Source organism: Xyrauchen texanus, chromosome 48, assembly GCF_025860055.1.
Source record: "Xyrauchen texanus isolate HMW12.3.18 chromosome 48, RBS_HiC_50CHRs, whole genome shotgun sequence".
In the NCBI taxonomy this organism is placed as follows: domain Eukaryota; kingdom Metazoa; phylum Chordata; class Actinopteri; order Cypriniformes; family Catostomidae; genus Xyrauchen; species Xyrauchen texanus.
The window spans coordinates 11,710,784-11,723,034 of NC_068323.1; the positions used below are offsets into that span (position 1 = coordinate 11,710,784).

At 39.0% G+C, this 12,251-nt stretch overlaps 1 protein-coding gene across 1 annotated transcript in view; it reads left to right on the forward strand.

Annotated features, from left to right (window-relative positions):
- rc3h1a (ring finger and CCCH-type domains 1a) overlaps positions 1 to 12,251 on the forward strand; it is a 29,950-nt gene that overhangs the window by 7,945 nt on the left and 9,754 nt on the right. The window contains exons 4-14 of the mRNA XM_052121923.1: positions 440 to 679; positions 780 to 955; positions 1,076 to 1,276; positions 2,679 to 2,811; positions 3,181 to 3,299; positions 3,397 to 3,509; positions 5,791 to 6,078; positions 6,329 to 6,528; positions 6,622 to 7,004; positions 7,157 to 7,330; positions 7,431 to 7,574. Of these exons, the coding sequence (XP_051977883.1) occupies positions 440 to 679; positions 780 to 955; positions 1,076 to 1,276; positions 2,679 to 2,811; positions 3,181 to 3,299; positions 3,397 to 3,509; positions 5,791 to 6,078; positions 6,329 to 6,528; positions 6,622 to 7,004; positions 7,157 to 7,330; positions 7,431 to 7,574 (2,171 nt within the window). The remainder of the gene's footprint in view (positions 1 to 439; positions 680 to 779; positions 956 to 1,075; positions 1,277 to 2,678; positions 2,812 to 3,180; positions 3,300 to 3,396; positions 3,510 to 5,790; positions 6,079 to 6,328; positions 6,529 to 6,621; positions 7,005 to 7,156; positions 7,331 to 7,430; positions 7,575 to 12,251) is intronic.

Consider the following 12,251-nt stretch of genomic DNA (forward strand, 5'->3'; position numbering starts at 1 on the left):
TTAGTGTTTAAACAAAACACAAATGAACAGAAATGAAATTAGTAGGCAGTAAAAATAATCTCAAGTCTTATTTATGTGTAAATGGTTTCAGGTTCTTTTGAAATTCAGTCATTTCTATTGTATGTAGATTTTTACCAATTGTTAAGTTCAACTAGTAGCTGTAAAATGTAGTACTATGTTACAGTTTGAACAGTGGCGCCACAGTAACAAATTAAGCATAGTTACGAACAAAAAAAATCTGTTAACTGGAATTCTGTGTTGACTTCAATCTGAGGTATGTAATCTGCATCAGGAAAACTAGCACATATGGTTTCAACAAACACCATTAAGGAATATTCATGGCATGTCAGTAATTTTCAGTGCGAAAAAAATCCAAGACAGTCCTTTACACAGAAGCTCACTGTTAGTGCTTGTTTGTTGTTCATCTTGGTCCGTGCAGGTGCAGGGCTGAATGATGCCGCTCAGTGCATGCTCAGCAGACCCATGCAAAGGAAGCTGGTGACTCTGGTGCACTGCCAGCTGGTGGAGGAAGAGGGCCGCATCAGGGCCATGCGGGCGGCCCGATCTCTGGGTGAACGTACAGTGACTGAGCTCATCCTTCAGCATCAAAACCCGCAGCAGCTCTCCTCCAACCTGTGGGCCGCCGTCAGGGCCAGGGGCTGCCAGTTTCTCGGCCCTGGTAAGTGCCGTTGTTTTACCTACTTTATGAAATTGTATTCAAAAGCCGATTCTTTATGTGGGTGCTAATCAATGTTGATGTTTTTCTTTGCGTTCTATAGCCATGCAGGAAGAGGCATTGAAACTAGTCTTGCTTGCTCTGGAAGATGGTTCTGCCCTCTCACGGAAGGTTCTGGTCCTGTTTGTGGTCCAAAGACTCGAACCCCGTTTCCCTCAGGCCTCAAAAACCAGCATTGGACACGTGGTGCAGCTCCTCTACAGGGCTTCCTGCTTCAAGGTGCATATGCTTTTCCTTTACATTGTTGATGCTTTGTTGCAGATTTCTTTGAAATTTATAGTGGTAATAATACAGTATATCTTCATATCTTAAGTGTATACTTTTTTTTTTTCATGTCAGGTCACCAAACGTGACGAGGATTCCTCCTTGATGCAATTGAAGGAGGAGTTTCGCACATATGAGGCTCTTCGGAGGGAACACGACTCTCAGATCGTTCAGATTGCTATGGAGGGTGGGCTGCGAATTGCCCCCGACCAGTGGTCCTCTCTACTGTATGGGGACCAGTCCCACAAATCCCACATGCAGTCCATTATAGACAAGGTATAGACGCTGAAATTATTAGTTATTGCATTTTTTTTTTTCTCACTGATTTAACAGGTCATGAAACCCCCCCAAAAAATGTTGCTGATGTAAACGGATATGTACAGGTTGCACATCATTGTAAATAATGATAGCACTCGTGTTTATTGGTAAGGGGAAAGTGGTTATTTTTTCATATTTATTAAGCCATTTCGTTCTTCTGGTTAAAAAAACGAAAGTTGAAGCAACAAAAATTAATTAAATGCGTATGAGGTATATTATGAGCGTTCCTCCACAATGTTCATGATATGGAACTCTTCCATCCAGTCCAGCTCTGCCTCATGCATGAGCTCACATTACAGCGGACTCATGGATGTTACGACTGTTTCGGGAAGGGCTGAGTCTTCGACAGCAGTCACAGAATGGACTTTTACACTAACAGTGTGATAAGATCGAAATCACTTGTCAGAATGGATCACCGTCCATAACCAGACTGGTGTGTGCATTTGTTGGCTGCAGTTCTGCAACTCGTGCTCCAAACATGCTGTTTATGAGAAGTTGTTAGACGGAGTGCTGATTCCATCATTTCATCTCAGTGTGTCTGATAATGGGCAGGATATCTCATTTTGTAAGTCGCTTTGGATAAAAGCGTATGCTAAATGAATAAATGTAAATGTAGGACAAGATCGAAATCACTCCTCAGAATGGACCACAGTCAATACTGGACCACAAAGTGCCCCAAAACTCTTTTTTTTTTTTCATCTCCACTCGTAATATTATGTTCAGCTGTCTCTGTTGTAAGGATTTTTTAGAAGTAGACTCCCTCCTGTCCTCCCTCTTGCCTTTCCCGTAACCACCCATATTTTTACATTTGTTCACGCCTATTCCGTGAGACTTTTTTCAGTCTGATGTGTGAAAGATTGGTGCTGAACTAGGTACACATACTCTATAGTATATTAAATACTGCATACGCATTGAGGAGCACTAAAGCTCATTCCTGTCATCAGCTGTGCTTGTTCATTTCTACATCTTTATACCATCAGTAGAACTTTTAAAGTTAATTAAATAATGTATTTAAGTACTGTTATGGATTTGTCATTTAAGGTTACTAAATTTAAGAAGAAATGTATCTATGTAAGAAACTGTAAAACAACAGAAGATTTGAGATGTTTTTGGTTATTATAGCTTAAATTATTCAGACTGATTGTGCTTCGATTGTTCTCTGGATATTATTTTAAGATTTCACTAGGTGGCGCCATAGTTTAAGGTGGTTCAGCTCTTACGTGTTTATATTATCCACACACTCCTCCCTGTATAGAGAAAATATGCTGCAGGGTTTATTGAAAATGAAACATACTGATAATTGTTGAATTTGTCATGCTGGTATGTGAAGTATGAGTTAATGTGGATATGTGTGTGTTAGTTGCAGACACCAGCATCGTTTGCTCAGAGCGTACAGGAACTCACCATTGCCCTACAGAGAACTGGAGATCCAGCCAATCTCAACCGGCTCAGACCCCATTTGGAACTGCTGGCCGATATTGACCCCAGCCCAGGTCCACCTACTTGCTTCGTCATAAACACACACACATAGTCATGTATTCATACCTTTATACAATGTTTATACAATCAAGTTCTCTCTCATTTACAGCACAATTACTTAAACTGTTTGGAGTGGTCAATTAATATGTGTTATATATATATATATATATATATATATATATATATATATATATATATATATATATTATAAAAATAATAATCTACCAATAAAGGCCAAAAAAATTTTAACTATGTATTTTAATATATATTGACAAATATGATATGTATATAATGTTTCATGTATTTTATAGTAGTTTTATGTACACTGTTTTAATTTATAAGCTTAAATTTCAGAATTTTTGTGCCTCTTTTTGTACTAATAGATGCCCCTGCACCCACATGGGAGCAGCTAGCCAAAGGGTTGGAAGCAGTGCAGACAGTGGTGCACGGCCTGGTGGATTTCATCCAGAACCACAGCAAGAAGGGAGGTGACCAGCAGCAGGTCAGTTACCACTTTGCCTCGGTCAGAGCCACACAGATCACAAACTTAAATAACTCCCACAGAAATGTGAGCAAGCATATTCATCATATCTCCACAGCCACCCCAGCACAGCAAATTCAAGACCTACATGTGCCGGGACATGAAACAGAAAGGAGGCTGCCCTCGGGGAGCAAGTTGCACCTTTGCCCACTCTCAGGAAGAACTGGAAAAGTAATCAATGTTTTTAACTAAAACTAGCACACAAACTAGCGAAAACTATTTAAAATATAAACTAGCGCAAAACTAGTTAAAAAACAAACTAACGCAAAACTAGTTTAAATATAGTATAAACTAGTTAAAACAGACTAGTGTCAAACTAGTTAAAATATAAACTAGCGCAAAACCAGTTAAAATACAAACTAGCGCAAAACTAGTTAAAATACAAACTAGCGCAAAACAAGTTAACATACAAACTAGCGCAAAACTATACTATATAAAAACTAGTACTAAACTAGTTAAAACTAACAAGTGCCAAACTAGTTAAAACACAAACAAGCACAAAACTATTTAGTATACAAACTAGCCCAAAACTATTTAGTATACAAACTAGCCCAAAACTATTTAGTATACAAACTAGCCCAAAACTACTTAGGATACAAACTAGCCCAAAACTACTTAGAATACAAACTAGCCCAAAACTATTTAGTATACAAACTAGCCCAATGCTACTTAGAATACAAACTAGCACAAAACGATTTAGTATACAAGCTAGCCCAAAAGGATTTAGTATACAAGCTAGCCCAAAAGGATTTAGTATACAAGCTAGCCCAAAACGATTTAGTATACAAACTAGCCCAAAACGATTTAGTATACAAACTAGCCCAAAACGATTTGGTATACAAACTAGCACAAAGCGATTTAGTATACAAACTAGCACAAAACGATTTAGTATACAAACTAGAGCAAAACTAGTTAACATACAAACTAGCGCAAAACTATACTATATAAAAACTAGTACTAAACTAGTTAAAACTAACAAGTGCCAAACTAGTTAAAACACAAACAAGCACAAAACTATTTAGTATACAAACTAGACCAACACTACTTAGAATACAAACTAGCACAAAACTATTTAGTATACAAACTAGCCCAACACTACTTAGAATACAAACTAGCACAAAACTATTTAGTATACAAACTAGCCCAAAACTATTTAGTATACAAACTAGCCCAAAACTATTTAGTATACAAGCTAGCCCAAAACTATTTAGTATACAAGCTAGCCCAAAACGATTCAGTATACAAACTAGCCCAAAACGATTCAGTATACAAACTAGCCCAAAACGATTCAGTATACAAGCTAGCCCAAAACAATTTAGAATACAAACTAGCACAAAACGATTCAGTATACAAACTAGCCCAAAACGATTCAGTATACAAACTAGCCCAAAACGATTTAGTATACAAACTAGCACAAAACTATTTAGAATACAAACTAGCACAAAACTATTTAGTATACAAACTAGCCCAACACTACTTAGAAAACAAACTAGCACAAAACTATTTAGTATACAAACTAGCCCAAAACTATTTAGTATACAAACTAGCCCAAAACTATTTAGTATACAAGCTAGCCCAAAACTATTTAGTATACAAGCTAGCCCAACACTACTTAGAAAACAAACTAGCACAAAACTATTTAGTATACAAACTAGCCCAACACTACTTAGAAAACAAACTAGCACAAAACTATTTAGTATACAAACTAGCACAAAACTATTTAGTATACAAACTAGCCCAAAACTATTTAGTATACAAACTAGCCCAAAACTATTTAGTATACAAGCTAGCCCAAAACGATTTAGAATACAAAACTAGCCCAAAACGATTCAGTATACAAACTAGCCCAAAACGATTCAGTATACAAACTAGCCCAAAACGATTTAGTATACAAGCTAGCCCAAAACGATTTAGAATACAAAACTAGCACAAAACGATTCAGTATACAAACTAGCCCAAAACGATTCAGTATACAAACTAGCCCAAAACGATTCAGTATACAAACTAGCCCAAAACGATTCAGTATACAAACTAGCCCAAAACGATTCAGTATACAAACTAGCCCAAAACGATTTAGTATACAAACTAGCCCAAAACGATTCAGTATACAAACTAGCCCAAAACTGATTTAGTATACAAACTAGCCCAAAACGATTCAGTATACAAACTAGCACAAAATGTATTTGAATACAAACTTGCACAAAACTATAAAACCCAGTTGTTCATTTTTAGGTCATGTTAGTCTATAATGCATGAACCAATATTAATAAATGCTCTAAAAGTGTTGTTCATTGATAAGTCATGTTTACTAATGTAGCTGAGTAATAACGAATAAAACCTTTTTGTAAAGTGCTGCCAAACATACTAGTGCAAAACTTGTTAAAACACAAATGTGCTCATAAACTAACATTCGGCATTACCTTAAGTCTCACCTTCTCTTGTCTGATGGCAGGTACCGTAAGATGAATAAACGTTTGGGAATGCGTCATCAACTCAGCCAGTCCCTGACGCACCTGAATGAGATGGACCTAGGTGCAGGTTTGTTGCTTGAGGAAGGCCTATCCATGGAGGTACTCTCATGCAAGCCCACCCCCATCACCAACGGCATCCTACCAGCAGGCCCTGGATCCACTCTGACCCACCTGGTTTCAAGAGGCTCAAAACCATCTTTCGACCCATCCCTCAAGACAGGAAAGATGGACTCAGGGAGCCTTAGTGCACCCGGCTCTCCTCCAGATTCGTGAGTTTTGTTTTTTTTTGGACCGTTTTCAATTAACTGTAAATATTTGCATATAAACTATATACACTCTACTACTACTATGATATTGTACTGTATATATGTAACTTATATAGAGTACCATAGTAGTGGTATATATTATAGTATTCATTATCAGTCAGTATGTTTATTCATTATACGAAAATGCCTGAAAACAGTGTGCTTTTAACTATTTAGTAAGCACAGAAATGTTTATTTCTCTCTTGATTTGCAGATTGGACCTTGTCCCAAAAACAGGGATGCCCATGAACTCCCACTCTAGGATGGCAAGCGATAGCGTATACGGACAGAGGCACATGTCTGCAGGGCCTAGAGTTCCCCACATGTATCCACCTCATCAGTCTGAGCTTTACTACACGGAGACAAGAGCACCACCCCCGTCCGCCCAATATGAATCCTCTCAGTATGCTGCAGGTACTAAAACTAACATTGTGTTTTGAATCAACAAAGCACATTACGTTTTGTACATTGTTTAAAAAAAGTATTTATTTCCCCTTATTTCAACAGGTAATCCTTACCCCCATCACCATGGCCACCAACGCTACAGCCGCCACCCCGTTCCACCTCCAGAGCCAGGCATGCCACCATATCAGGACTCTTACACCAACTCCTATACCTCAGAGCGCCAGTACGCCAACCCATCCTCCAGTACCCATTATGGATATCCTTCACACCATGATGGTCGTCGTCACCCTGCTTACTCAGGCCACCCGCACTCACAAGCTTTTCCCCCACGAGAGGAGCTAGTAAGGAGGAGTCCAGCACCTCTGGATGTCCCCCCACCCCTACAGCCCCAAAGTTCTGCTTCATCATACCTTCCAGAATCAGCTCAGGAGAGATACGACACAGAGAACTATAACCAATCTAGTCAGATCAGGAATTACCACAGGGTAAGATTCAGATTTCGTGAAAGTGATAGTTCAAACAAAAATGAATGTACTGTCATAATTTACTTAAATTTTTAAGAATATAGTTCTACAAGAAGTCTGTCTCAACCTCAAAGAAGACACAACCTGATAATGTGCCGCTGTTCATTCCCTAGAATGCCTACACTCGAGCACAGCCGTCCCTGGACTCCCTGCACCGCCGCAGACAAGAGATCATGGCCCAGCTGGAGGAGAGAACTGTTGTCTCGCCTCCAACTTTTGGGTCCTCATCCTCCCTCTCGCACTTGTACAACCCCAACTACCCTCAGGAAATGAGGGGACAAAGCCATGTAAGTTAAAAGAAGTATATTTCTATAATCTAAAAGGTATGGTATAGTTTTGGTAACATTACCGGCACTAATAAATGGGCTATGTTTGTAATATTTGCAGTACATGGAGAAGAACTCCCATGGTTTCGGACATATCCGGGAGACGGACTACACCGCTTCATATTCGCCTTGGTCATGTGACACCTTTGGTTCCTACATTGGAAGCAAGGATATGAAGTCCAAAGAAGGCATAAACGTCATTGAAGTAAGTTCATGATCTCCCTGTTTATAGGTAAACAGAGTGTTGGTTTGGCTGTTCTAAGGCAGTTCGTAAACTTGATATTTTCTGCTTTTTGTTGACTTTCTATGCTATTAGATTCTGACTTTCACTTGGCGGGTGCCAATGCATTTACATACATTAAAGAAAAGGTACCTGAGCCACTGCATAGCAATGCAATAAATCCACTCAAAGTCCTTAACAACTGCATGGCAATTCCCTGGCAACTACCTACAAAACCCTAGCATTGTGGCAGCAGGTTTTGCATGGGCAAGGACCACTCACATTTCCTTCATAAAATTTGTTTTTTATTGAAGCAAAAAAGTTATCCAATACCAACTGGGCCTGTGTGAAAAGTTATTTGCCCTTAGTTACTAAACCCCCAAATCTATGAAACTGCATCCATAATGGGGTTCAGCTGGACTAGGCACACCCAGCCCTGATTACTGCCAGCCCTGTTCAATCAAATCAACACCTAAATAGAACCTTTTCAGCAGCATGAAGTTGGCTAAAAAGTCTCACCCAGTAGCACACTATGCCAAGGTCGAAAGAAATTCCAGAAATTATGAGGAAAAATACATCAGTCTAGGAAGGGTTACAAAGCTATTTCAAAAGTTCTAGGATTCCAAATGGAGAATTTGGCACAGTAGTGAACCTTCCCAGAAGTGGATGAGCTTCAAAAATGTCTCCAAGAGCACAGGGATGACTCATCAAGGAAGTCACAAAATAGCCAAGCACAACATCTAAGAACTGCAGGCCTCAGTCGCATCAATAAAGGTCACTGTTCATGACTCCACTATCAGAAAGACACTGGCCTAAAATGGCATCCTTGGAAGAGTGGCTTGGCGAAAACCACTGCTAACCCAGAAGAACATTTAAGGCTCATCTGAATTTTGCCAAAACACCTGGATGATTTGGGAGAATGTTCTTTGGACTGATGAGTCGAATGTGGAACTGTTTGTAGGACAGGGGTCCCGTTACATCTGGCATAAATCAAACACAGAATTCCACAAAAAGAGCACCATATCTACAGTCAGGCTTGGTGGTGGTAGTGTAATGGTGTAGGGATGCTTTGCTGCTTCAGGGCCAGGGTGACTTCCAGTAATTGAGGCAAACATGAATTCTACTCTCTACCAGAAAATCCTAAAGGAGAACATCCGGTCATCAGTCCATGAGTTGAAGATCAAGCACAGCTGGATTATGCAGCAAGACGATGATACAAAGCATAGGAGTAAGTCTACCTCTGAATGGCTCAAAAGAAGCTACATTTAAGTTTTGGAGTGGCCTAGACAAAGTCCTGACTTGAACCCGAATGAGATGCTGTGGCAGGACCTTAAACGGGCAATTCATGCTTGAAAACCCTCCAATGTGGCTGAACTCAAGAAGTTCTGCTAAGAAGAGTGGGCCAAAATTTAACCACAGCATTGTGAAAGACTGATCTCCAGCTATTGGAAGCGTTTAGTTGCAGTTGTTGCTGCCAAAGGTGGCACAACCAGCTATTACGTTTTTCACAGGCAGTTCGTTTTTCATATGGGTGATATAAGTATTGGATAACTTTTTTGCTTCAATAAAAAATGTACTGTATAATATATATATATATACACACACATATATTTGAAAACTTTTTTATTCGGGTGCCTTTTGTGTTAAGTTTTAGCATGAACAATACACAAAAACAGAAGAAATCAGGATGGGGGCAAATATTTTCCTACTGATGAATGATGATCTACTGTTAATTACTGCTAATACAGTACCGTAATTTCTGGACTATAAGCCGCAACTTTTTTCCCATGCTTTGAACCTCGCGGCTTATACAATGACGCGGCTAATATATGGATTTTTCCCGCTTTCAAATTTTATATATATATTAAAAAAAAATGTAAAAAAAAATTCTGTGACATGCTCAGTTTTTTGGCGGCGTGAAGCTTTCATTAGACCAATTGAAATTGCCGTACGGGTTAAGGTCAAAACAACTTTTTTTGTTTACTGTTTAGATTAAATCGAACGCGCTCAAACTTCCCATCATTCTGATTACGGTAGTAATTTTGTCACCCTCACCATTGCAAAGACACGGAGAAATGCATATGATGCAGCTTTCAAGTTGAAGGCGATTGATCTGGCTGCTGCATGGGAGCTTGGTCTTAATGAGTCGATGATAAGACGTTGGAAACAGCAGCGTGAGGAATTGACTCAGTGCAAAAAGACAAAATCTGAGGCTGTTCAACTCCGACACCGAAGGAGATGACTTCAGTGGTTTCAGTGCACAGGACGAGGAAGATAGTGACCAATTACTTTATTGGTAGGCTACTGTTTACTGCAAATGTTTTATTACAAGCCGTGTGTGGCAGCGGGGGCGTGGTCAAGCGCCTGTCCGGGAGAGAAAAGCTGTAAGGGCGCTTACACCTGCGCTAAATTATGTCTAACACCGGTGTCTAATTTCAAGTGCCCTGCTTCACATGTCCTTCTTGGGAAAACTGTCACACGGGCACCAGTGTGACAGTTTTCAGCAGGGCACTTGACGTTCCAGGTAAGGCTTTTAATGGCCACAGCAATGTTTACAATCAATTTTATAAAGTTTCTCAATTCTTCTATGCGCCAACACTAGACTGACGTGTGTCACTCTCTCAGCTCTGTGGCTGCTGCCTTTTTATGCCGCTCTCCCCATGCTTACTGAAATTAGACACAGGTGTTAGACATAATTTAGCGCAGGTGTAAGCGCCCTAACCGCTTTTCTCTCCCGGACGGGCGCTTGACCACGCCCCCGCTGCCACACCATGTTTCGTTAAAGCCTGAGTAAAGTTCCTTTGTTTCAATGTACCGGTAGGCACCTGCGGCTTATAGACAGGTGCGGCTTATTTGTGTTCAAAATAATATTTTATTTAAAAATCAGTGGGTGCGGCTTATATTCAGGTGCGCTCAATAGTCCGGAAATTACGGTATTTATTAGCCCATAAGACAATATGTCCTATCTATTGTAATTAGTGCTGTCAGCTGATTAAAATGTTTAATCGCAATTAATCACATACATTTTCATAGTTAATCGCAGATTTTGAAAGTGCTGAAATTTTATTCTATATGATTCTTGTCAAAATGCATTTATTTCCTTTTAGGAAAGAATTAAAAAACAATATGTAACAATATAATGCTTCATTAACATTTTCAAAACAAAGCCTTCCAAGTCAATTCAAGTAACATCAAACATTTCCCAAAGTCTAAGTGAGAGGTTGACTAATTGAAAGAACTAATCCCCACAAAGATTGCATATTCATTGCAATGGGCCTGAAATGTCTCATCATCCACAATAATATTCAGCCAGTATACTGTGGCTTTCCACTTTGCTACAGCAATGGTGAAGCTGCATTCATGATTCTCATTAAGGCTGTCAGCATCATGTGGCGCTTTGAACTCCACATGAAATGCGCTGCAGACAATGTCTTTGTGATAGTTAAAGGTGCACTTTTTTTTTTTTTTTAAGTATGTCGAGGTATGGCTTACACTGACACCTAGTGACCTGGTTGCTGCATCAGTTAAACGCAGTAGTTTTCAGTTACACATGCCATTGTAGAAATTCAGCATGCACAGTAAAGCAGGATTAATTTAATCCGTGAATGAAAGTGTCCAATAACAGGGCAGTTACTGAGATTAAGCAAGTTATTTTAAGCTGGTTGTGTGATTCTAACATGGCTGCCGCCATATGGGGACCCTCTCCATGTAGAATAAAACAGCTTTTATAAGGTTACTGATATGACTAGAGTCATCATCTCATGTAACTGGTCATGATGTTATACATACGTTTCCAAATTACTATTCATTTCTTTAGAAGTAAACATTTTTAAATGAAGACGTAAAGAGTGTTCTTTTAAGATTTAATGTTTTTCTGTGGTAATTTATTATGCCATACAGAGGCTGCAAATTACTTGAAGTCCCATCTGGGCTTGTTTTGTACAAAAAAAAATAGCAATAGTAGGTCCTATCTTTGTCACAGATCTCAGAGTGTTGTGGTGTGTGCGTCAGTGTAGTGAATACAGGTGCACGCATCACAAAGGCTCCGCCTATGTTCCAGTGTTTCTGCTGATTTTTGCTTTATTAACGGTAAATGTGTTAATCGCGATTTAAAAAAACTTAATTTTTATTAATCGAATGCTTCAACGTGTTAATTTTGAGAGCTCTAATTGCAATACATTATAGATGATTGTAAGAGTGCATGTTTTGTTTCCCTTGTGTGTTTGTGTTTCCTGGAAGCACAGATATTTAAAAATAAAAGTCCCTGGTGTATTTTGGGATTTTGGTTACACAACAAACACGCATATGGGATTTTACTCATTTAGGACTCTTGCTGCCTCATTTGTCTGTGCATCTCACAGTAAGGACAGACTAAGGAAATTTTTCAACATTCAATAAATCGATTTTAAGAACTATCGGGCGATTAATATGTTATCTGCTTTCCTCACCACTTTAGTTACCAGTATCTGCAAAATCCACTTTTGGTCAACCTTTTATGTCAATATTGATTTAATAAAGTAAGAATAAAATCAATAAGATGGACTTTAAGAGAAAGGATTCACATTACAAAGAGATTTTGTCTCATTTTCTCCCACACACTCAAATACGTGCTGTGTTTACAGTAGGTGTTTCAGTACAAAAGGTTATCTGTTTATTCTGTCT